The 24886-nt window shown below is 47.6% G+C and overlaps 1 protein-coding gene across 1 annotated transcript in view; it reads right to left on the bottom strand.

The window, feature by feature from the left end:
* The window catches only part of tmtopsb (teleost multiple tissue opsin b), a 32075-nt gene that overhangs the window by 5762 nt on the left and 1427 nt on the right, over nucleotides 1-24886 (bottom strand). The window contains exons 2-3 of the mRNA XM_056299238.1: nucleotides 14349-14677; nucleotides 1892-2125 (exon numbers count right to left, since the gene is read on the bottom strand). Coding sequence (XP_056155213.1) covers nucleotides 1892-2125; nucleotides 14349-14677 — 563 coding nt within the window. The remainder of the gene's footprint in view (nucleotides 1-1891; nucleotides 2126-14348; nucleotides 14678-24886) is intronic.

Below are 24886 nucleotides of genomic sequence, written 5' to 3'. Positions count from 1 at the left end.
CAGTTAGGTCACGTCAAGTCAAGTTCATCTTCGCTAGCCACGGTCAGCTTAAGCTATGATTAGCTTCATTAAAATAAACAAATGTGAAATTAAAAAAAAAACTCAAAACAAAGAAACCCCCAAAATGAGAACGTTGAACAAAGCCACAACTGAGCTTGAGAACGTGACAACACGGTGGGACAAACTGTGTCTAACATGGCGACGGAAAGCAAAATAATTCCACACCGCGGATGGAGAGAGAGAAGAAGACAGGTGAATGGAGAATAAACGAATGGGTTGGCGGGGGGGGGGGCTTAATTCTTTTACATAACAGACATTGACTGGCGCTTCAATCCAGGCAGACTCGATATTGATCCACGGTTTTGCTTGAATACAGTTGGCCATCCCGGGGATCGATGATGTGAAGTTGATCGGCCCACCGCACGGCACTTAAAAGAAAACCAGTCCTCGGTAAAACACTGGCGTTTTCTGTTAGCCTGCTCCAGCGAGGGTGGCAAATCCACAAAAAGTGACAGATCAAATTAGAAATTATGTAAGAGATAGAGATGGAGGGGGGACGCAGATAAATTTATCAAGGAATTTTATCTTCTTGTAATTCTCACACGCTTATTTCAAGATATGGCTGGTAAAGTTGTCTTGGCTCACTGCCCCACTTGCTTCAACACAATAGGACTTGTTCCAAGACTTGCACACTAAAAAAAAAAGGAAGATTATCTTGGATTGAGTTTCTTGTTTTAAGATTATCTGTTTCTTGTAATGTCTCACAGCCTTGAAACAAATTAGACTCTCTTGAAACGAGCAATATCATCTGTCTCCCAGCGGGGTCAGAAGACTTTAGCAGCCACATCTTGAACATCTGTTAAGAGACTTGAAATGAGTGTGGATGGACGCGGAGACAAGGAGGAATACAAACTGACAGAGTGACGGAAAGAGATAAAGATAGATACAGAGGTAGACAACCGGGAGATGGCGATGAAGGGAGGCAGACAGAAGAAGTATGGAACAACTAAAGGATTGAAAGATCAGTTGGGGAGGACAGCGAGAGTGAGAGAGGGGGGGGGGGAGGGGGACAGAGGAGTGGAGAGGAAAGAGAAAGTGAGAGAGAGAGAGGGAGAGAGCAAGGGTGAGAAAGAAGGACAGACAGAGAGAGAGGACAGAGAGAGGGGGAAAGTGAGCAAGGGAGAGAAAGAAGGAGAAAGAGAGAGGCAGAGAGTAGTGGAGAGGAGAGGGAGAGACAGAGGACAGAGAGGGGGAGAGGAGTGGAGAGGACAAAGACAGTGAGGGAGAGAGGGATGAGGAGGACGGAAAGAAAGCCAGGTTAAAAAACGGTGAGGTGACAGAGAACGACACAGGGCGACAGAATGACATGAAGATTGAAACATGCAACAGACTGACACGGCGAGGAGGAAGACAGCCCAAAATAGATGAAGACAGATTGTGTAGAGATAGAAAGAGCGACGGAGTGACAGACGGAGGGGGGAAAAAGGGACCAAGAGCTACACTGCAAGAAGACAGAGAAGAAGGACGACACAGAGACGGATTAGACCGTGAGGAAGAAACAGAAAACAAGGCAGACAGGTTGACAGATATATAAACAGATGAGGAGACCGAGACAGAAGGTTGAGCAGACGAAAAGAAAGACGAAAAGCTGGAGGCATACTGAGCGAGGGGAAGGCGTGCAGTCCATCTAACAAAAGCTAAATTTGCACATTAAAATGCAATGAATTTAACATGAGAGAGTTAAAAGTGCATATACCATATAACAGTAATAGAGATTAAAAAATGAAGATTACATCAAATAAAATCAGTCAAATGACGGTTAAGACGACGATCACTTCGGTGAGGGAGCCGAAAGTATCCGAGCGAGCAAGAGAGAGAGAAAACGCCTCACCTGTCTGTTCATGAATATGTAGATAACGGGGTTGACGACGGTGGAGGACTTGGCCAGCAGCGAGGGAATGATGCTGGCCTCCGGGGTCAAAAGGTCATGGGGGCCAAAGGTCGCGAGCAGGGCAGCCACGCCGTAGGGCAGCCAGCAAACGAGGTAGCAGACCACCATGGTGACGACCATCAGCAACACCCGCTGCTCTCGATGACGCGACATTGCCGAGGTCACACTACTGACCTGAGAGAGAGAGAGAATATCAAGGGTTCGTCAGACCTGAAAATGTTTAGTGGAAGAGAGCCATACGATTGATAACGCAGCAAATTTTGTATGTTCAAGCGATGTTTTTGGGGCTAACAGTAACAACAATATGTCCTGTGTGTGTAGCTGAGTCAATATGGTGATCATGTTGTCTTTCATATTTTTTTTCTTCTTGGTGAACATTTTCAAAACCTGTGTGCAATATTTTATGTTAATAGTCTGTAAATCACCAACCTTACATTTAATGAATGTTCCGGTTTACCTGTTGTAGCAAGGGGGACTTAAATTAGCGACGCACAAGAGACGAAGGAATGACGTGGCCGCAAATCGACTCTGTGCATAACTGCAGTCCACCGACTTCCGGTTTCTACGGCAGCGGTCATACCAGTTTCCTGTTTGTTGGCGTGTGCCGTTGACGATGGCACGTTTTTCGCGGTGCCTGCAAGATTTACCACGGATAAATGTCAACGACACGCACAGAATTGTCGACAACCTTTCACCTGCACCCTACCAGCAAACGGGTGAAAAGTTTCAAGTTGTACAAGTTACGTCCACAACTATGAGGGTGAAGGTACCATGGACATGTATCCATGGTAAATCTTGCAGGCATCGCGAAAAATGTGCCATTGTCAACAGCACACGCCAACAAACAGGAAACTGGTATGACCGCTGCAGTAGAAACAGGAGTCAGTGGACTGCAGTTATGCAGAGCCGATTCGCGCCAGTAGTAATGGGGAACGAGAGACAGCCTGCCACTCGTGTGTGAATTGACTGTGTCCCGTGCTACTTTTTTTTTTGGGGGGGGGGGTGAATGTAGAGGTCCTGATGCCTGGTGTGACTGGTGTCCTTCGGTCTGTGAGCAGCCATTTTACAGCTGCTACATACAAACAGAATACTGCTCGTGTTGTTTGACTCTTAGTCGGTCAAAAACGGCATGGCCGTGTGACGTTTTTCCCGTGTTTGAGTTTTATTTTCCCGCAATTCACAAGTCACTCTCTTTACACGGGCGAAGCATCGTCGTTAACGCACGCAGCCAAACTAATGTGCCCCGGAGATGGTTGTCAACTTAAAATCATATCCCCTTTCTAGCCTTGGGTCGAGTTCCACCGGACAATTCCCCGATTCCCTTCTCAATTTCCAGCTCAGCTGAGGCCCACCATTCCACAGGAACACGGACTGACACCCCCCCCCCCGCCCCCATTGAGCTCTATAGAAATAGTGCTGCGGGTTTCCGGAAAATGGCGTTAGCGCGGGGCGGAGAGCGTCAGTGACGTAACCGCTCTTACAAATGAGGCGTATAAAAAGACCAACGTGGGTGAAGGAAGATAAACAAGGAGTTACAGACAAAGACGCACACAGCTGGGTGTAACTGAGCACCGGGGACCTGCACACGCCTGTACGCACGCACGCAAACATAGAAAAGAAATCTTGGCGCACTTTGCTTGGAAATTGCGATTCAAATAATAGTGTGTTGCCATAGCTGCAAGGTTATTCATAATAAATACCATGTAAACGTAAACGCATTGAGCAACAACAGGTAAACAACTTGGTGTAATGGTCATAAAACGTTGCTGTGGCTTTCTCTCTCTCTCTCTCTCTCTCCCTCTCGCAGTTTTTTCCACATCCCTTTTTCCTCCGTCCCTTTTTATCCGTTTAATTGGGCCCTCGCTGTCCCGCTCTCTTCCTTTCCCCTCTCTGTCACACCTCCATTTTCCTCCTTTCATTCCACAGAGCAGTAAGTAACACTTCACTTAATTTCAAATCAATCCTCCCTCCCTCTCTCTCGCTCGATCACCCCTCTCCTCTCTCTCTCGCGATGTCCATTGCGCCGTCTCCCTCGCCTCCCCCCTGTAGTCGCTCCTCTCCATCTCTCTCTCTCTCTTCCTGCCAGGCAATTTTTTTATTCGTCTATCCCCCGCCGCACTCTTGCACCGATTTCTCTCTATCCATTTTTCCCTTATCCTCTTCGTCTCTCTCTCTACTCTCTGTCCATCTCTGTCTTCTCTCTTTCCTGCTCTTCTCTCTCTTCTCTACCCGGCTTCTCTTTCCATCTTTTTCTACCCCCCCCCCCCCCCCGGTCATATTCGTGTGTTGATTAAATAATGATAGAGACAGATAGAGATAAAACGTGTGTGTGTAAACAAGTGAGTATGTGTGCTGTGTAAGCACAAGGATTATCTCCTCAAAGGTAACCTTACACATAGAATGCTGAGCGATCACAATGCTTACACACACACACACACATAGTGTACGTGCACGCAACTCAGTAAATCGTCAGACACAGTACCCCATGAGGTCAAGTTTAACAGAAAGCTAGCCTGATGCCAATCTTGAACACCTTAAAAGTCCCCCCCCCCTTCCATTTCAGAGACTGTACATGGGTCCATCTCTCAGGAGCAGTATCCTAAAGCAGTAAAGCCAAATAGCTTCGTCCACATCGCAGTACATAGCCATCATATCAAAATAAAACAGAAATGTTTAGAAAAATCTTTGCCTTCTATTTTTGTCCTTCCATGCGCTCCTCTCATCTTTGGTTTCTCTTACACCTCTCTAACCCTTCTCTCCCGCAGCCTCTCATTCTCTTTTTATTCGGGTCCATCTTTTATTCGTCGCTCTCTCTCTCTCCCTCCCTCCCATGTTACTTTGTTTTTCCTTCCCCTCTTTCGCTAACCTCCGTCTTTCTCTCTTTCCCTTCGTCTTCTCTCTCTCCACCTCACCCGTGCGCAGACACCACACACACACACACACACACACACGCCGGGAGGAAGAGGTTGCTCACAAAGAAAGACAGAAGTCCCCGGAGTATTGTAAAAACCGGAGTGGTTCAAGTCTGTGCTTTCAACCGTGGCTTCCTCCGCTGATAAACACACACATCCATAATTCTTCTGCAAAATCCCCCCCCTCTCTGTCCCCTTCACTCTCTCGTCTCTCTTTCTCTCTCTTTCAGTCTTTATATCCTGTCATCTTCCCTACACACCTACGGGGGATCTATGAGCACAGCCGCCCCCTCTCTGATCTGACTGAGGGAGAGCGAGAGAGAAAGCTAGAGAGAGCAAAATTTCTCCCTACACAACTAATTTCTCAGTCTTCGGGAAATTAATTACATAATTTCTGATTAATTTGAAGGGTTTCACTGGCAAGAGAAGTTAAGTCTAGAATGTCGCTCTCTTCCCAGTCTCCGGGCATCTTCAGCGACACCTTGGAGGACCGTGAGTGCAACCGGGTTATCAAATCAGTCTCATAAAATCACTCACATTTTTCAACCATTAATTCTGGCGTTTTCATATCGTAAAACCACTAAAACTGATGGGATAATCAACTCGGCCTCATTAAGTCAGTCTCATAGAGTCAGTGTCAGAAAATCAGCCTCATGAATCAGTCTCGTGAGGTTGTTAAGCATTAGTTCTGCTGTTTAACATTTTATAATTAAACTACTAGAACTGATGGAATAATCAATGTTGCACTGATTGCAGTACTTTGATTGGCAGGGGAAGGCTTCAATAAATATTGTCACAAAATACACAGGGCAACGGCTTACTTCAATAAAAACAATGTATTAGAATGATCCATAAAGAAAATCAGCTAATGCTAATCAGCACTAATCATCTAACTAATACTGATCAGGTACAATCGATCAGCAACAATGTAATGATCAAGGCACAGGGTGATATGATGTAGTGAGGCTGTGCAAATATTGTATGGGCGTGTGTGTGTGTGTGTACCAGAAAGGGGAGGTGTTTATATGAGAAAGGTGCTGCGAGATGGTACACAGCGATAGGAGTGTGATAAGATTGACGCAAAAAGGGGCTAGTAAGAGAAAGAGAGAGAGATTAAATGGTGGAAGTTGAATAAGGAAGACGGTTGTCTGGCGTTCAGGGAGGAGTTAAAACGGGCACTGGATAGTAGTGAAGAGTTGCCAGATGGCTGGACCGTTACTGCAGAAATGGCGAGGGAGACAGCTAGGAAGGTACTTGGTGTGTCATCTGGGCAGAGGAAGGAAGACAAGGAGAGTTGGTGGAATGAGGAAGTACAGGAAAGTATACAGAGGAAGAGGTTGTTGAAGAAGAAGTGAGATAAAGAGATGAAGAAAGTAGACGGGAGTACGAGGAGATGCGGCGTAAGGCAAAGAGAGAGCTATGGATATGCAGTGGGATAGGGCGATGAAGGATAGAGATGGAAATGTGCTGACAAGCGAGGAGAGTGTGCCGAGAAGATGGAAGGACTACTTTGAGGGGCTGATGAATGAAGAAAATGAGAGAGAGAGAAGGTTGGATGATGTGGGGATAATGAATCGGGATGTGCGGTGGATTAGCAAGAAGGAAGTGAGAGCAGCGATGAAGAGTGGAAAGGCAGTTGGTCCAGATGACATACCTGTGGAGGCATGGAGATGTTTAGGAGAGATGGCAGTTGAGTTTTTAACTAGATTTTTTAACAGTCTTGGAAAATGAGAGGATGCCTGAGGAGTGGAGAAGAAGCATACTGGTACTGATTTTCAAGAATAAGGGTGATGTGCAGAGCTGTAGCAACTACAAAGGTATAAAGTTGATCAGCCACAGCATGAAGATATGGGAAAGAGTAATAGAAGCTAGGTTAAGAGGAGAGGTGATGATTAGCGAGCAGCAGTATGGTTTCATGCCATGAAAGAGCACCACAGATGTGATGTTTGCTTTGAGAGTGTTGATGGAGAAGTATAGAGAAGGCCAGAAGGATTTACATTGTGTCTTTGTGGATTTAGAGAAAGCATACGACAGGGTGCCGAGAGAGGAGGTGTGGTATTGTATGAGGAAGTTGGGAGTTGCAGAGAAGTATGCACGAGTGGTGCAGGATATGTGTGAGGGCAGTGTGACAATGGTGAGGTGTGTGGTTGGAATGACAGATGGGTTCAAGGTGGAGGTGGGATTACATCAAGGATCGGCTCTCAGCCCTTTCTCGTTTGCAATGGTGATGGACAGGTTGACAGACGAGATCAGGCAGGAGTGTCCATGGACTATGATGTTCGCAGATGACATTGCGACCTGTAGTGAGAGTAGGGTACAGATTGAGGCGAGCTTGGGGAGGTGGAGGTATGCACTGGAGAGAAGAGGAATGAAAGTCAGTAGGAGCAAGATAGAATACATATGCATGAACAAGAGGGAGGACAGCGGAATGGTGAGGATGCAAGGAGTTGAGGTGGATGAGTTTAAATACTTGGGGTCAACTGTTCAAAGTAACGGGGAGTGCAGAAGAGAGGTGAAGAAGAGAGTGCAGGCAGGGTGGAGTGGGTGGAGAAGAGTGTCAGGAGTGATTTGCGACAGAGGGGTACCAGCAAGAGTTAAAGGGAAGGTTTACAAGATGGTACTGAGGCCAGCTATGTTGTATGGTTTGGAGATGCTAAGATTTTCATTGGGAGTGATGAAGAAGGGCAGGATTAGGAGTATATTAGAGAGACAGCTCAGGTTGGACGGTTTAGAGACAAAGCAAGACTCTATATGGATCAGTGTGCACAACTGAATAGTGAATACATTCAACCAATAGTACTTTTCTCAAGCAACAAGGGAAGATTCAAATGAAAGAAGAATTAAAGGGAAAAAATTTAAACAAGAAATCAGGCAATGTAACTTTTCCTATATGATTAATAGTGTGTTTCTAGATCACGGATGATTTCAATTGACGACACTTTTCTCACATGAGATAATTAGACCGACTCTCAGTAGCGTAATGTGGCGCTTCAGTCAGGGCCTTCAGTAATGAAGTACTCCCCCCCCCACACACAAATGTGTCATACAAGTGCCGATACAGCCAATACAGCCACATACAAAATACAACATCATGCACTGCCTGCACTACTGGATCAACACCAACAAGACAGCTGATCTTCAACAACCACAGTGTTCACACACACACACACCACCATGCACTATAGCAGCTATTGCAGCTTCACCATCAGCTCTTCCTTTATGTCACTCAGCAACCAGATTGCACACACACACACACACACCACATGGCATGAAAACAACACAAATAACTAGAAGAGTTTACTCAGGCGTAACCAAACGCCTCAAACCAGGTTAACAAACAAGTTTCCACTGTTGCTGTAGGGTTCACCAGTTACTCACGCGGCGTCAACAAATTCAATAACAGCCACAATATTATCAGTGCATCGCCTTCAGTTCAATAAGAAAAATGTACATACCAACCTGGAGTTGAAGTTCCACCTCACTTGAGAGACTCGTGGCAGCCCTCTCTCGCAAAATTCATCCAGTAATTTAGTCCGTTCAGGAGAACATGTAAAAAAATGCAGACAATCCTCCCAGATTTGCAAAAATCCCTGATGTAGACCGGCAACAAGATTATCAATAGCTATGGATGTTCTGTGCTTAGTTCGCTCACAACCCACCAAATGCTCAGCTCAAAGTTGATGACCATACCGAGGGCTAGCACCAATACATTGCAGGGCCCCTGGGGCGCGCTGTCATTATACATCAAAATTTGACTGGCTGATGACATGGTCACTCAAAATTGTTATCACTTTGCAGCTTCGGGCTTCAAAGAAAGGCTAGCAACACCACTAGTACTGGTCCAAGGAGCTGTGATGTGTTTAGATAACAGAGGAAATCCCTGCTCAGCCTCATGAGAAAACCAGTAATATAATTCAGACACATTTCAGGCACACTTCAATTTAATTATGAAAAAAAAAAAGATTTTTGATTTTGACAGGGCCAGCTGAGAAGGCCCTGATGGCCCTGACACCCCACCATTGCCAACTGCTGAAACTAACTCTGCCACTAAAACACAAAAGCCGTCTTGCAACTACACCAATATACCCAGATACCAGCCTTATTTGAGATCACTCTTCCACAGGGATCATAGGTGCATCCTTTGTTGTCCGGTGCCGAAACGCAGGTCCACTGAAAACAAGGTCCCTTTTCTCTTGGCAGCTCATCAGCTGAAAGTTCCTCAATGCTCTGTCTGTCATCTGATGATCTTGGAGGAGTATTCGTTTGCGATTGCATCTTCTCTTTTTGTGAAAACTGTGTCTTGCACGAAAACTTAACCAGTATTAAACAGCTGATTAGCGAATGAACAAGACTAGGTTATTTTCCAGTAAAACCGTGGCAAGCGGTTATGTGAAGACACATGGTCCTTTGTCTTGTTGTTCTTCTGCAGAAAGGGTTCTGTTAGACTGCTGTGAGTGCTCGGTCCACAGCAAGAGGTATAGTAACTTTCAAATCTGCCAGTTTTATGGGCGAACTTGCATCACCAGATACAGTATAACTGTCACCAATAATACTACAGCGTGAGGTGAGACAGTGAGTCAAGTCAATTTTATTTGTCTAGCCCAATATCACAAATACAGCAGCACAACACTGTGAGGTTGAGCAGGGAGTTCTGGGTGTTGTAGTCCATGGGCGGCACTGGTCCCTATAGGACAATAATGTGTCTGCTCCTCTAACAAACTCTTAAAACGCGAGTAAGTACTTGTTTTTTAGTCTGTCTCCATCTGCTCACATTTTGTAGACGGTGAACAAAAGGGGCAGGTGATTAGTGTTGGGCAGTATGGAAAATATCATCACTATAATCATTTTGCATACAATTTTACACAGTATTGATGTTTATCGCAATATCTGCTTACATATGCAAAAATACCATGTTTAAGAATCCAAATGAGGTTCACCACATTGAACCATCTGGTAATGTAAAGTGTTCTATCAAACTAAAAATTGTCTTCAAATAATACTCCTTCAAATATTTCAGACCTCATTTTTTGGGAAACTTTAGGTAACAGATTCTCGTTATTAGTTTAAGCAACAAAACTGTGCATCACAATCTGACAATATCTGAATTTCATCCAGATGCAATACCATTCAAAGAACGGTATTGCATCTGGTTGAGTCCTGGTGAGAAAAATGTTTTTTGACTGAATTCTCTCCTGGTGTCCAGGTTGTACAGCGAAGCTGGGTCCTGGTGTACCAGATTCTGGTTCCCGAGAGGAAGTTTCTCTACAAGGTACTTTGCAGCAGCCTTGTAGCCATCCCTTACATTGGTTAAGGGTTATTTTATCTAGTAATGATGTTTAGTGTCATTTTCTGCCACTGTAGTACACTACCAGGGCATCCTTCAACTTGGAAACTCTCTCCACAACATCTATCATTTGGAGGAATCTGCTGGGAATTACACGCACCAGACTGGTAGCGCCCATAATTCCTAGCAAACCACAGAGTTCCTGGAACAAATCCGTGCATTTTGGTTGATACTGAATGTCGTAGACTATATGATCAGTTATCTGCTCCACATACCGATCAAAAGGTTTTACAACAGCTTTGGCAGCGGTGTTGACAATATGAACCGTATCCCCATACGTCCAGATGGTTTGGGTTTTTTCATTTAATCAGTGCCTCAACACCATTTCGTTGGCCCCTCATGGCATTACAATTATCCATCATTTCACCAATCACTTTGCTCCATTCCAGTCCTGCTTCATCAAGCACTGCCTCAATGCCGTCGAACAGATTGGAGGCCTTTTCCTAATTCTTCATTGAAGAATCTTACTAAGATGTTCATGTTTTGTAATTGGTGTTGTTGGTGGCTTCATCAATATTGAGGGATAAAAAAGTTTTCTCGATTTTCCAACTAACTCCTCCTTTAAACTTTTAGCCACACCATGAGTCATGTAATAAGTGCATGTCTGCCTTGACGAAGTGATTCCAGACAGTAGATTCTTGGACTCTGACATCCTCTTGGGGTTCTGTACCAAATGTCGTGCCAGAGAAAAAGGGAGACAATGCTCGGTGACAACAGCAGCAGTAATGGCCTTCAGGTTTTCCTGCTGATCCTGGCGAGAAACTGGGGCAGCGATAGGATGGGCACCAGGCAGTTTGTGTGTGTTGTTGTTGGTTGGCCATCTCTCTGTGGGGGTGGTCTTCAGTATGCCTGGCGAACACCCTCCTGCCATTCTGTGCATACGCAACGTTCTTGTCACAAACCTTACACCAGGCCATCCCTAGGATAGCTACCTTTGCTAACCACATATCATATCGCCGCCCTTGAGAATCGGTCTCTCCTAGCCACTGCCTCTTCCACTTGTTCTTTAGCCCACGTTCCAGGTCAGCTGTGGCAGCATTCTTCTGCAGACATTGCATATCTTAAAGCAAAAAATAAATAAATCCAACCTTTAGTCAATTCGAGTAATCTTCGAGTTATCTTCGCTTCACCTGGTTCACTGTCTCCACCGTGGCCTCTCTGTTCTGCTTTTCGCTGACTTCGCTCCATGTGTGTGTTTGTGTGTTTATATGTGTATGTGGAGGAGCTCAGCCACAACACAGAGCAGAGGAGAGGCTGCAGCATGATAATAAATCACACCAAAATGTTAAAAAGCACCGATAAAAGAACCAGTCAAGTCGGAGCTTATCGATACTTTGGTCTTAATAATTTAGCCCCGGGGTCTGTTTAATACTGGGTTTCAGTACCAATCCTTACTGAGAAATACGATTTACATTAAATAAAAATCGCCATACCTTTGATGAGTTTGAAGAAAATAAGCGTATAAATCGATGCCTATACAACCACACGAAGCTGGAACAAGCGATGTCTGGAACAACGAGCAGCTCCTTCCCTCGACGTTAAATCCTATACTTAGTGAAAAGCAGAGATGCGGTGGCAGAGGCAACTGAAACTGACCAATCGCAAGTCACGTAGCAACACGCATAATGGCGGCCTCCGTGAGTTACCTCCGGCTTGGTCAGGCGTCCCTACAGACACAATTGACCGTGTCTACGGGTGGAAAGCCGGATGTGGGGATGTGTCCTGGTCGCTGCACGAGCGCCTCCTCTAGCCGGTTGGGGTGCCTGTTCGGGGGGGGGGGGGGACGCCATAATCCTCCCACGTGCTATGTCCCCCTGGGGAAACTCCTCACTGTCAGGTGAAAAGAGCCGGCTGGCGGCTTCACATGTATCGGAGGAGGCAGAGGGGGACGAGCAGCGACTGGGACGGCTTGGAAAATAGGGTAATTGGCCGGATACAATTGGGGAGGAAAGGGGGGGGGGGTAAATAAATAAATGGACTCTGACGGAACAAATGATTCATTCTTGAAGTGCACACACAGCTTTGGTGATGATGCGATTATTTGTAAGGAGGATTTGCATTTTGCTTAGGAAATTAGCTGGGGGGTGGGTGGGTTTGTTGTGGTGACAACTCTCACTCTCTCCATGCTGTTTGCTTGTTGCGTTGCTCAGGCTGGACTAGGGTCTTAATTTTTGTTTCAGAGCTGCAGTTGTCATAGGAAAATGTGTGCAGTACTATAAGCTAGGACACAGCAAGCTAGGCTGGTAGTTTGCCCCCCCCCCCCCGACGAGGGAAGGGGGTTCAGAGGGCCAAGGTTTAAGAGTCATGGTCCGCTACTGTATGAAATAATATTGAATTACTGCCCCACCCTATAAGTGACAGTGGTGTCCATGTGTGAAGGATGTAAAGGGGTGTAGATGTAGAGGACAGTGATGGCGATGTCCATGTATTATCTTTTTTTTTGTCGATTTTATCGTGAGGGCAGTCAGTTCTACCACCCTAAAGACAGACTGAAAACATGGACGCCTGATATAGTCACAAATACAAACCCTGCATGGCTACACAATAATGCACACAAACACCAACACAGAGACAAACAGATACAGGTAAGCCTTTTCGGCGGCTTCCAAGATGTTCCTAATGGCTCTTCTTCTTTGCAGCCCCAACAGTCTCAGAACCTGGTGTAGAGACTGGCCTTCAAAGCCCCTGCAACACACTTCAACTGGCTCACAGTGGGCCTTCCACCCATTCCTCCGACTCTCAGGCATCAGATCTGCATACCTGGCTCTCTTCCTTTCTTGCGCCTCCTCCACAAATAGTTTTCACTTGAGTGTATATCACAAGTGTGGATTGTAGTTTTGGTGGCATGGTGGCACAGTGGTTAGCACGGTCGCCTCACAGCAAGAAGGTCCTGGGTTCAAGCCCCAGGTAGTCCAACCTTGAGGGGTCGTCCCATATCGTCCTCTGTGTGGAGTTTTGCATGTTCTCCCCGTGTCTGCGTGGGTTTCCTTCAGGTGCTCCGGTTTCCTCCCACAGTCCAAAGACATGTAGGTCAGGTGAATCAGCCGTACTAAATTGTCCCTAGGTGTGAATCTGTGATGGCCTGGCAGCCTGTCCAGGGTGTCTCCCCGCCTGCCGCCCAATGACTGTTGGGATAGGCTCCAGCATCCCCGCGACCCTGTGTAGGATAAGCGGTTTGGATAATGGCTGGATGGATGGACTCCTCGAAGGGAAAGACAATGCATCCTCATCCCGTGGCATCATATAGTGACGCTGTTGGAAAAGTGTTGATATATGATGCACAAAGTACCCTTCAGCGTGTATATAGGGACATGATGGATGTTCCTTAGACTCCATTGAATATTATTTATATACAGGTTGGATAGTGGTTAAGTTTAGAGTTAAAGTGAGGTAGCGGTTAACCGTCCTGGTTCATACAGATGTGGAAGTCGCTGTTAATCCCCCTCTCATACGCCTCTCAGACGCTAGTGTGTGTGTGTGTGTGTGTGTGTGTGTGTGTGTGTGTGTGTGTGTGTGTGTGTGTGTGTGTGCGCGCTACCTAGCTGTACAGGCAGGTTCCATCTCCTGTTATTTGCTTGGAGATGGATGGGAAGCTGCGAAGGCCCTGAGGTTTAATGAAGTGTCTCTGTGAAGAAGACAGTCCTCTCTAATCCGGTCATTAACACATCCCTGCAGACCAACCACACCGCCGCTGTCTGCTGCCACGCTTGTCAGCTAATTTCAGCTTTCAATTTCAGTCTTTTGAAATTTTCCCGGGTGCAATTCTCAACTTTGAATTTTACTCCCAGTACTTTTTTTCCCCTCTACTGCTTCTCTCGGCTATTATTAATAGCTTTGGTAATTGCTTTCTCTTAAGATAATTGTTATTCACCATGAACCACAGTTTGAAAATTCGACATCTGGAATAGCTGAGACAACGGGCGAGTGTAAGTAATTACCCGGCAGTAGAGTGAACCAACAGTACTGGGGGGGTCTCAAGGATCGAATCGGGAGCCACAGGTTGTAACACAACTTTCATGCCAGTGTACTGTATCCAATTTGTCTTGTGTCAAGAGTTCTTGGACTCGGTCACAGGAATTTAAAACTTGCTTGTGTCGTTCAGCCGTTTTTGCACTTTGGAAACTCATCCAGCCTACCATACCTGTCTGATGGCTTGCAGCAGTCTCCCGTAGCAGAAGACGATGACGGTGAAGGGCAGCACCAGGCAGAAGGTGAAGAGGCAGATGATGTAGGAGATGTTGTTGGGTGTGTGGGTGCTCCAGTCAACCGAGCAGGTGGTACCGGGGCCCTCCGGTCCATAACTGCTCCAGCCCAGCAGTGGGGGGACGGTCCAGACCAGCGAATAGACCCAGGAGAAGCACACGCCCCCGAGAGCAGGGCCGTAGCTCCTGTTGTCAGCCGTGGTGGGCCCCAGCATGGTGCAGTAGCGCTCATAGGACAACACGGCCAGGGAGATGAGAGAGACGATGCCTGCGGGAGGGAGGGGAGATGCGTGAGCATGTGCATGGTGTGTGTTTGTATGCCTGGGTGCAAATACATAATACTTGTTACTACTACAAAAAAGTAATGCATTGCGTTACTATATTACCCCCCCCCCCTTTTCTCCCAGTTGTATCCGGCCAATTACCCCACTCTTCCGAGCCGTGCTGGTTGCTGCTCCACCCCCTCTGTCGATCCGGGGAGGGTTGCAGACTACCACGTCTCCTCTGATACACCAGGGGGGTGTAGCGCGTGGGAGAATCACGCTATTCCCCCCAGTCCCCCCCCCCCCCCGCCCGAACAGGCGCCCCGACCGAACAGAGGAGGCGCTAGTGCAGCGACCAGGACACATACTCACATCCGGCTTCCCACCCGTAGACACAGCCAATTGTGTCTGTAGCGACACCCGACCAAGCCGGATCACCGTCATGAATTTGTCATTTTCACGGTGAAACCCAACAAACCCTCAAGGAAGGGCACCACGCCAACATTAACAGACAAGACATACACTTGTAAAACTAGACTTTTTAACAACTAGAATGCAGCGGGTATGTTTAGCCGTCATCAGGACCGGCTCAGGACCATAGACCCGACCAGGCATCGAGCAGCACTTGGACAAGGGCGGCCAAATGGATGAACCATTTAAACTATACAGATCCACATCAGCTCGTATCAGTCATGAACATGAGCAGACAGCTGTGTGTGGTCCTGCGTGACGCTGACTTGAGTTCGGATTTGAATGGTGCTGATGGGCGGAAGGAGATATTTTTTGAGGGTTGTCAATCGATCAAGTTCAAAAGCAGAATTAAGGCAACGTATTTTTTTTCCATCATGTCGAAACATCCAAAACCACCCAGCTGTGAGTAAAGAAAGGATGACTTTTTTTTGGTTTAAATCAAGAAAGCCTCACTCCGACCGAGATTTCCCTCCTACCTAAAACGACCATGGAAGGTCAAAATGACCTTCCATGGTCGTTTAAACTCTATATTCTGTCAAGATAAATACCCAATTAAGATATTAACGCATTGCATATGTTAGTGTGTCTGTTAGGAGACGACTGACACCAAAATTAACGTTTTAACAACTGTAATACTATTTTTAAAGAATTTAAATTTCAGAGAGCCATCCCAGCCAACTAAAAAACGTCCCCAACACGTCCCCTAAAGGTCCTCTGCGAACGTCCGGTAAATGTCATTGTATAGGGTTTTACGTCATTACGTCAGGGGGACGTTATTGTGGGACGTCCCTGTAACGTCCCTAGGACGTTACAGGGACATTAGGGGAAAGTCCTCTAGACGTCCCCATGACGTTATTGCGAACCTCCCGAAGACATTACAGGAACGTCCCGGAGACGTCACGGGGACGGATAAGATCTACCTAAAATGATCATGAGTGGTCAAAATGACCGCTCGTAATTTGCGCGTGATCGTGCGTGTCATGTCACTATTTATGACGTGTTTTGGTTGCATCGCGAAGTTCCTCGCTCTGTCCTGTCCTGTCTTAGAAACCAGCGTTCTCCAGTGCAGAGAAATAGTCTACATTTGATTTTGGATTATTGCCATCATGTCTGGTTACAGACGTCATTACAGACATCATGACTACCACCGACGCATTACAGTATTTACAGGCGCTGGACAGCAGCAATTTTAAATTGTCTGAAAAATAGTATTAAAAGTTGTTCAAATGTTAATTTTGGTGTCGGTTCGTTTCTTAACAGACATGCTAGCATATATCGTAGCGAGTTCGGGGGGCAGTCTGGGAGACCGTCGCCACAGCCGGGACGCGAACCCGTGTCTCCCACCCCGCAAGTGACAACGTTAACCAGTCGACTAAAGGGTCCGACCCGTTAGTCAAGGACCAACGTGTCTACTTATCCATGCACGTTACACTATGTAACGCATTAATGTATCTCAACTGGGTATTTATCTTGACAGAATGTAGAGTTTAGTACTTTTTAAGTCCCGGTCGTTGTTTGGAACCGTTTTAATATTTATGTTCAGTTCTTTTTTTACATTTCACGTCTTATAGACCTTGTTACGTTTGTTAGATTAGCAACATGTGTTTTCTGTTTTGCTTTTCAGGTAATATTTTCACTTTTTTTATTTTGCTATTCAAGTTCGAGCACCCAGCAAAAAAAAAAAAAAAACCCGTCCCCAGCACGTCCCCTACAGATCCTCTCTGAACGCCCGGTCAGTGTCATTGTGTAGGGTTTTCATTACGTCACGGGGACGTTATTGCGAGACGTCCCACAACTTCTTCATGATGTCCCGGGGACATCTAGAAGACTTTTCACTAACGTCCCTGTAATTTCCTCGGGACGTTCTTTGAATGTCCCACAATAACGTCCCCGTGACATCTCCGGGACGTCTAGAAGACTTTCCCCTGATGTTCCTGTAATGTCCTCGGGACGTTCGCAATAACGTCACGGGGACGTCTAGAGGACTTTTCCTTAACATCCCTATAATGTCATCGGCCCGATGACATTACAGGTCCATAGGACCTCGGGACGTTCTTTGAATGTCCCACAGTAACGTCCCCGTGACGCCTCGGGGACGTCCAGAAGACTAAACCCTAACGTCCCTGTAATGTCCTCGGGACATTCAAAGAACGGGACACTCTAAGAACTCATTGTGGGACATTCAAAGAGCGTCCCGAGAAAATTACAGGGACGTTAGGGGAAAGTCTTCTGGACGTCCCCGAGACATCACGGGGACGTTATTGTGGGACATTCAAAGAGCGTCCCGAGAAAATTACAGGGACGTTAGGGGAAAGTCTTCTGGACGTCCCCGAGACATCACGGGGACGTTATTGTGGGACATTCAAAGAGCGTCCCGAGAAAATTACAGGGACGTTAGGGGAACGTCTTCTGGACGTCCCCGAGACATCACGGGGACGTTATTGTGGGACATTCAAAGAGCGTCCCGAGAAAATTACAGGGACGTTAGGGGAAAGTCTTCTGGACGTCCCCGGGACGTCACTGGGATGTTGTGGGACGTTCTTTGAACGTCTCGCGATAGCGTCCCCGTGACGTCATGAAAGCCCTACACAATGCCATTTACCGGGTTCTTCCGAGAGGACCTCGCTATTCAAGTTCGACCACCCAGCAAACAAAAAAACTCCCCCCCCCAAACGCTGGAACTCTTGACTCCCAGTTGACTGCCTCGTTGGCTCCGATTCAGCAAAGCGGTCCTCTTCACCACTCAGAACACTGGTCGAGTAAGAACGCGTTGCCAGGGGAAGAATGTGCAGTTCTGTTAATTGCAAACATTTAAAAGTAGTCCCAGAAAAAGCAATTAAATCCCAGTAACGCCTCGCTAACACTTTACCCCAAATACTGACCATGAAATATATAAACAGACGCATATGCATGGAGGTAGACACAAACGCTCCCTCTCTCTCTCGCTTTCTCCCCCCTCGCTCTCGCTCGCTCTCTCCCTCACACACACATTAAAAACATACACAAATCACTGACAACGCAATCACGTATATGCGCCCGCATAAATGCAGACACACACACACACACGCATGCACGCACGACAGAAACACGCCTCAGTGACACACGCAAACTCACACGTATACGCACACACACACACAGACATTAACAGAGGTGTCAAGTTATATTTGAAACGTACAGTGAAAACAAATGCACACGGAGGCGTCTTTGCTTTGCCGCCGAGAGACAACACAGAAGGGCTCAATCTACAGTCACGTGTGCCGGTTTCCTCGCGGCTGATTGGCTAATTGACGAACGAGCCCCAACATATAGGCGATAATTACTTTTCTCGCCGAGTGAAGAAATGACCTGCAGTGAATTGTCACTGAAGTGATTAACACTCGAGTTAGCTCTCATCAGTGCTGTGGCCTAAAGTGCTGAAGGCCAGGCAATCCACATCCATTAGACCAGCCTATCACGTAGACCTTGATTACACACAGACTAAGTGCTCAGTGTATATGCTGTCTTCTAATTGGCTGACATGCTGTTGTGTTTACTGCATGTGCATGTTTAAGTGTGTGTGTTGGGGGGGGGGGGTTATATGGGGGGTTTATGGGTGCACATCTGATTAAGGCCGAGAGTGGGGAGTGACAGTGTTGAGCATGTAAGAGGGGGGGAAATTAATTATGCCAGGGTCTTTGTGGATCCCCACAAACTGTTTTCAGGCGTGACACGTGTGCATGCATGTGTGTGTTTCCGTCTTGGCCTCCGTCGGTGTTATGTATGACCAAAAAGACAAAAAAAAGGGGGGGGGAGGTGATAAACGGTACTCTAAAAGGGCAGTCACAGCTCAAGTCCACACTCAAATTGCTCTGCGCAGCCATGTCAGAAAACAGTCACAGAAAATTAGCCATTTTAGCAGACGGAGGTGTAATTTGTACGCCCTGTGCATCTAAACCCACTGGATCGTCTATACAGGATAAAAGATGGCTGCTCTTTCGTGTCCCGGATGACAGATTGTAGCTTTGATCGGGGACACATTCGTGCCCCTCTCTGCTTTCATGAGCTCGCTCGGTCGGTTAAACGAGCGTCGTTTTAGAAACCCTCTTCTCTGCCAGAACCGGAACCACTGTCTGTAACACCCGACCACCTGCTGTGATGTTCGTTGCTCTTGCTGGTGAATTTGCAAAAACCTGCACCAACGCCTCCATCAAAACGGTCGAGGTGGGTGGCGTCCGTGTAGCGTAGCGGTCTATTCCGTTGCGGGGATCGCCGGTTCGAATCCCCGTGTTACCTCCGGCTTGGTCGGGCGTCCCTACAGACGCAGTTGGCCGTGTCTGCGGGCGGGAAACCGGATGTGGGTATGTGACCCGGTCGCTGCACTAGCGCCCTCCTCTGGTCGGCCGGGGCGCCTGCGAGGGGGTGAGGGGGGAACAGCGTGATCCTCCCACGCGCTACGTCCCCCTGGCGAAACTCCTCACTGTCAGGTGAAAAGAGGCGGCTGGCGACTCCACATGTATGGGAGGAGACATGTGGTAGTCTGCGGCCCCCCCCCGGCAGCGAACAAGACGGCTCGGAAGAGCGGGGTAATAGACTCTGTGCATAACTGTAGTCCACTGACTTCCGGTTTCTACTGCAGAAGTCATACCAGTTTCCTGTTTGTAGGCGGGTGCCATTGACAATGGTATATTTTTCGCCATGCCTGCAAGATTTACCATGGATAAATGTCAACGACATGCACAGAATCGTCGACAAACTTTCACCTGCACCCTACCAATTATGAGGATTACTCATCCTCATAATTGGTAGGGTGCAGGTGAAAATTATGAGGATTACTCATCCTCATAATTGCGGACCTCATCCTCATTATCGTGGACGTAACTTGATATGTACAACTGAAACTTGTCACCCGTGTGCTGGCAGGGTGCAGGTGAAAGTGTGTCGACAATTCTGTGCATGTCGTTGACATTTATCCATGGTAAATCTTGCAGGCATGGCGAAAAATATACCAGTCAACAGCACACGCCAACAAACAGGAAACTGGTATGACCGCTGCAGTGGAAACCGGAAGTCAGTGGACTACAGTTATGCACAGAGCCGATTGGCCAAGTACAATGGGGGGGGGGGTTGTAATCGAGGTGGTAATTGATATACGCCGTGACAGTTAGTCAACTGACTACTTGGATGAGATTGGCTCGAAAATGGCAACTGGGATTACTCCACACAAATAATTTGGCAGGAGGGAATCCCTCCTTAAGTCAGAAGCCGGACTCCCTGAACGGGAACCGTTCTGCCTGGGTGTTTCCTCAAGAGGAAAATTAAGCACGTGGGGAAAATTACAGTTAGGAGGATAATTATGGCATGAACTAACGAGTGAATGATTTTCAATCATTCGCACGATTCGTTGGGAGCGTTAAACCGGAGAGGTCATAAAAGTAAGACGTCGGTGTCTGAAAGTCGGTTTTCCAGCAGCAGCTCCCTCATCACGGATGATTTCACCAACGCCGCCTTTGACTCTAGTTTAGCCCCCTCAGTTCGCTGGTGCGAACGCTCTGACGTCACGTCAGCTCAGCACACGCTGAGTAAGACCTGAAGCACAGGGATGGCAGCTCATTACGTGAAGCGTTTTCTAAAGGACTGCTGGTCTCTGAGTCATACTGCCCCCTCCCCACCCCACCCCACCCCACCCCACCCCCCGGTCACTTTACACCGTCTTAAAAGTTGATTTAGTTTCACGCTTTTTGCCTCTTCTGTGTTGGAGAGGGACACCGGTGGAGTTTCGCGGCGTTGAGTCTGTGTGACGTCACGCATCACGCCTCCAGCAGACTGCTTGGCGCCTCCCAGTGGCGGTACAACAGACGTGCAGAAACACAACACAACTTTCTCTTACGTCTTCAAACTTGTCTGAAACGTTTCTTTCGGGGTTTGCGACATCACGAGCCATACCAACCCGCGAATGGATTTTATGTTACATCTTCTGTCTCGTAAATGGTGACGTAGTATCCCTGCTGGGCCAGGTGGGGGATCCTGGATCAGAACCGTTCCAAGTGTCCTCTGTGATTCATGCTCAGTTCACTGATTCTCACACTGAAGCTTTATGGACGTTTCACCTTGTTCTTCTTCTCTTGCTCTGGAATGGTGCCAAACAGATTTTTAGTGAAATGAATGACCCGGTGGTTCTCCTGCTGGGCCAGCAAAGACTCTGAGTCACTTTCTTTGTTTCTCTCTCGGACTCTCACACTTTGCTCTCTCTTTCTCACACACACCCTATCGCTGTCTCTCTCTCACATCCCATCGCTCTCTCTCTCCTTCACTGCTTGTCTCTGTCACTTCATCTTGTCTCTCTTTAAGCCTCTTTCTCTCCAACAGTCTTTCTTTCTTTCTCGCTATAAAACCTTCTTTCTTTCTTTCTTTCTTTGGTCTCTCTCTCTCTGTCCTGCTTTCCATCTTTCCCTCGAGTGTCAGCGTTTCACGTGCTCTCCCTCACTTTTTGTCTCTCCCTCTGGGCGCCATCGACTCAGATGCACTCTCTCTCTCTCATACATTGTCTGTCTGTCTCTCTCTCATCTGTCTGTCTGTCTCTCTCTCACATCTGTGTGACTCTCTCACGCTTTCATACATGTCTGTCTGACTCACTCTCACACACATCTGTCTGTCTCTCTCTCTCTCACACACATCTGTCTGTCTCTCTCACACACATCTCTCTCTCATATATGTCCATCTGTCTCTCACTCTCTCATACACGTCTGTCTGACTCTCACGCTCTCATACATGTCTGTCTGTCTATCTGTCTCTCACACGTCTCTCTCTCGTATATGTCTATCTCTCTCTCATATGTTTGTCTGACTGTCATACATCTGTCTGTCTGTCTCTCTCGCTCTCTCTCACACACGTCTATCTCTCTCTCTCTCTCTCTCTCTCTCTCTCTCTCTCTCTCTCTCTCATACATGTCCATCTGTCTCTCACTCTCTCGTACACGTCTGTCTGACTCTCTCACACTCTCATACATGTCTGTCTGTCTATCTGTCTCTCACACGTCTGTCTCTCATACATGTCTGTCTATCTGTCTCTCTCGCTCTCTCACACACGTCTATCTCTCTGTCTCTCCCATACATGTCTAGCTCTCTCTCTCTCCCATGCATTGATGTCTCAGGTTTCTGTTTGAGCTGATGGTGAGAAAGGCCATTGTTGTCAACCTGCTAGCCCCTCAGCAACATTTCCAGCTCTTTACTTTCTTTACTCTCCATACATAAAAGCAACGCACACGCGCACACGCACACACACACACACACACACACGGGGGTAAGTAAAAGCAGCGGTGGCTGTATGATCCATATTTAGTGTGTGCCTCCCACATGGTAATGATAGCAGATTGCTTCGAGGGTGATGCGAGAGTGCACAAACAGACAGACGGATAGATAGAAAGATAAATAGATAGAAAAAAAGGACAGAGAACGGGAGGGGGGAAGCACTAAGTAGATAGAGAAAAGGGAGCGAGACGGAGAGAGAGATAGAGAAAAGGAAAACAGAGAGACCAGCAAGACATCAGAGACTTGACAGAGAGAGAAGTGGTGGTCAGGGTCCAGTGGGAGCGACCTGGTGGAGCTGGATCACCAGCTCCGGTGGGGCGAAGAATCATCAACACATTTACGAAAAAAGGGAGCAACAGACACCGTCTGGACCCCCACCCAAACACAACAACAGCACTACGGAAAGAAACCCCACGACCACGACCAGCACGAGAAGGGGCCGAGAAGTGAAGGAGGGAGACAGAAGTTCCAGTGGCGGCTGGTGCTAACAAATTTTGGGGGTGGGGGGGGCGCAATTTACCTTGGCGCAGCACACCTAACAGCTGCTTTAATGTCCACACAGTCACATAGTTATTAAGAAGTACAATGTAGCCGATATCGGCTACATTGTACTTCTTAAGAACTCTGTGATATTAAAGCAGATGTCAGGTGTGCTGCGCCAAGGTAAATTGCGGCCCCCCACCCCCAAAATTTGTTAGCACCAGCCGCCACTGGACAGAACTGAAAGGAGACAATTAGCAAACTGATTCCTCGGTTTATTAGATCGCTGAAACCTTTAAATGCATTAAAATAGTCTTAACTCAGGAACAATGCTGACAGTAGCACAGTGCAAATTAATAAAACTCCTGTTTTTTTTCTTTTTCTTTTTTTTTGCATTTCCTCATTTAGCAAAGCATTCAACGTCCTGCCGAGGTTCTTTTGAGCAAGACTCTGACTGAAACCATCTGCTCCCTCATCCTAAGTCGCCCTGTCTAAACATGTGAACTTTGCACGAGAAGCCTCCATCAGAAACAGATCCACGTTCACATTATTTCCACGGTGATCACTTCTATCCTGCAGTAATTTGCCTGTTTTTGTTTTCACGCGCCAGATTTTAATTTCCATCGTTTTGATGCGCAGACCATGTCTGCACAAGGGCAGCGTGGAACAGCCTCGGCCTCCTCGGGCTTGTACAGCTAACAAACTGCAGTAAATGACATACAAATGCATTAGAGGTCAAATATATGCTGGGTAAGTGGGCGCCAGGTGATGCAAACACACCAGAGAGGGATGATTTATGAACCCCTGCAACGACCAAAAAACCCAGACTCGTCCCCTTTACAACCTGCATGTTAGCATGCAACTTACTGTTTCTACAGCAACACAAGCGAGACAACCCTTTGCATAGATTAAGCTGGTTAATGTATATACCCCCCCCCACCTCCTTAAACATGGACCTGTTTGGCTACAACTTTGGTTCAAACTCTTGCTCCACAAGCATCCGAATGCAATTTTTTAGCCACGCTAAAGCCAACATACATGACAGCCACGTGCGTGTCCGGGTATATCACGCACCGCACCCCCATCCTAGATTCACAAAGCTGTCGACCATGCGGACTATCGGGGAACACGTTAAAACTCAACAAGGAGGAAAATACAAGACTGCCATTTATTTACATGGAGAAGAGCACGGGGGCATCCCCTCACGTGGTATCCCCCATTATCTTAGCGCAACTTTACTTATTATTGACTTTGGAGGGGAGTTCCCCCTTTGTCTTCCAGTTGTACCTGGCCAATTACCCCACTCTGCTCCACCCCCTCTGCCGATCCGAGGAGGGCTGCAGACGACCACATGCCTCCTCCGATACACGTGGAGTCGCCAGCCGCTTCTTTTCGCCTGACAGTGAGGAGTTTCGCCAGGGGGACGTAGCGCGAGCGCGTGGGAGGATCACACTATTCCCCCCCCCCACCCCCCACCGAACAGGCGCCCTGACCGAACAGAGGAGGCGCTAGTGCAGCGACCAGGACACACACCCAAATCCGGCTTCCCACCCGCAGACACGGCCAACTATGTCTGTAGGGACGCCCGACCAAGCCGGAGGTAACCCGGGGATTCGAACCGGCGATCCCCGTGTTGATAGGCAACGGAAGAGACCGCCACGGGGCGCCCCACTCATTATTATTTTAAATTACTTGATCAGCTTTTGGTGTTGCTTTTACTTCTTCTAATGGACCAGCAGGTACTGGGGCACGGACCTCGTGTCCAACACTGAGGTCTCAGGTATACGGGGACCCCCCAGGGGGTTGTGTCCTGCCCCCCCCCCGCGCCCCCCGCTTTTCCCCATGTGCACAGAGCTGCGGGACTCGTCGAGAGTCCCGTGTAACGCTCAGATCACCCCGCCCCGCCGCCTCTGCTCCGGGACGCGGGACTCGCGTCATGGCGGCGCACGCACCTGCCTCGACCCCGGCGTATCAAAC

The sequence above is a fragment of the Lampris incognitus genome, chromosome 19, assembly GCF_029633865.1.
Source record: "Lampris incognitus isolate fLamInc1 chromosome 19, fLamInc1.hap2, whole genome shotgun sequence".
NCBI lineage: Eukaryota > Metazoa > Chordata > Actinopteri > Lampriformes > Lampridae > Lampris > Lampris incognitus.
Note: the sequence above shows the minus strand (reverse complement) of the source record. Positions and strands in the feature narration are given on the sequence as shown.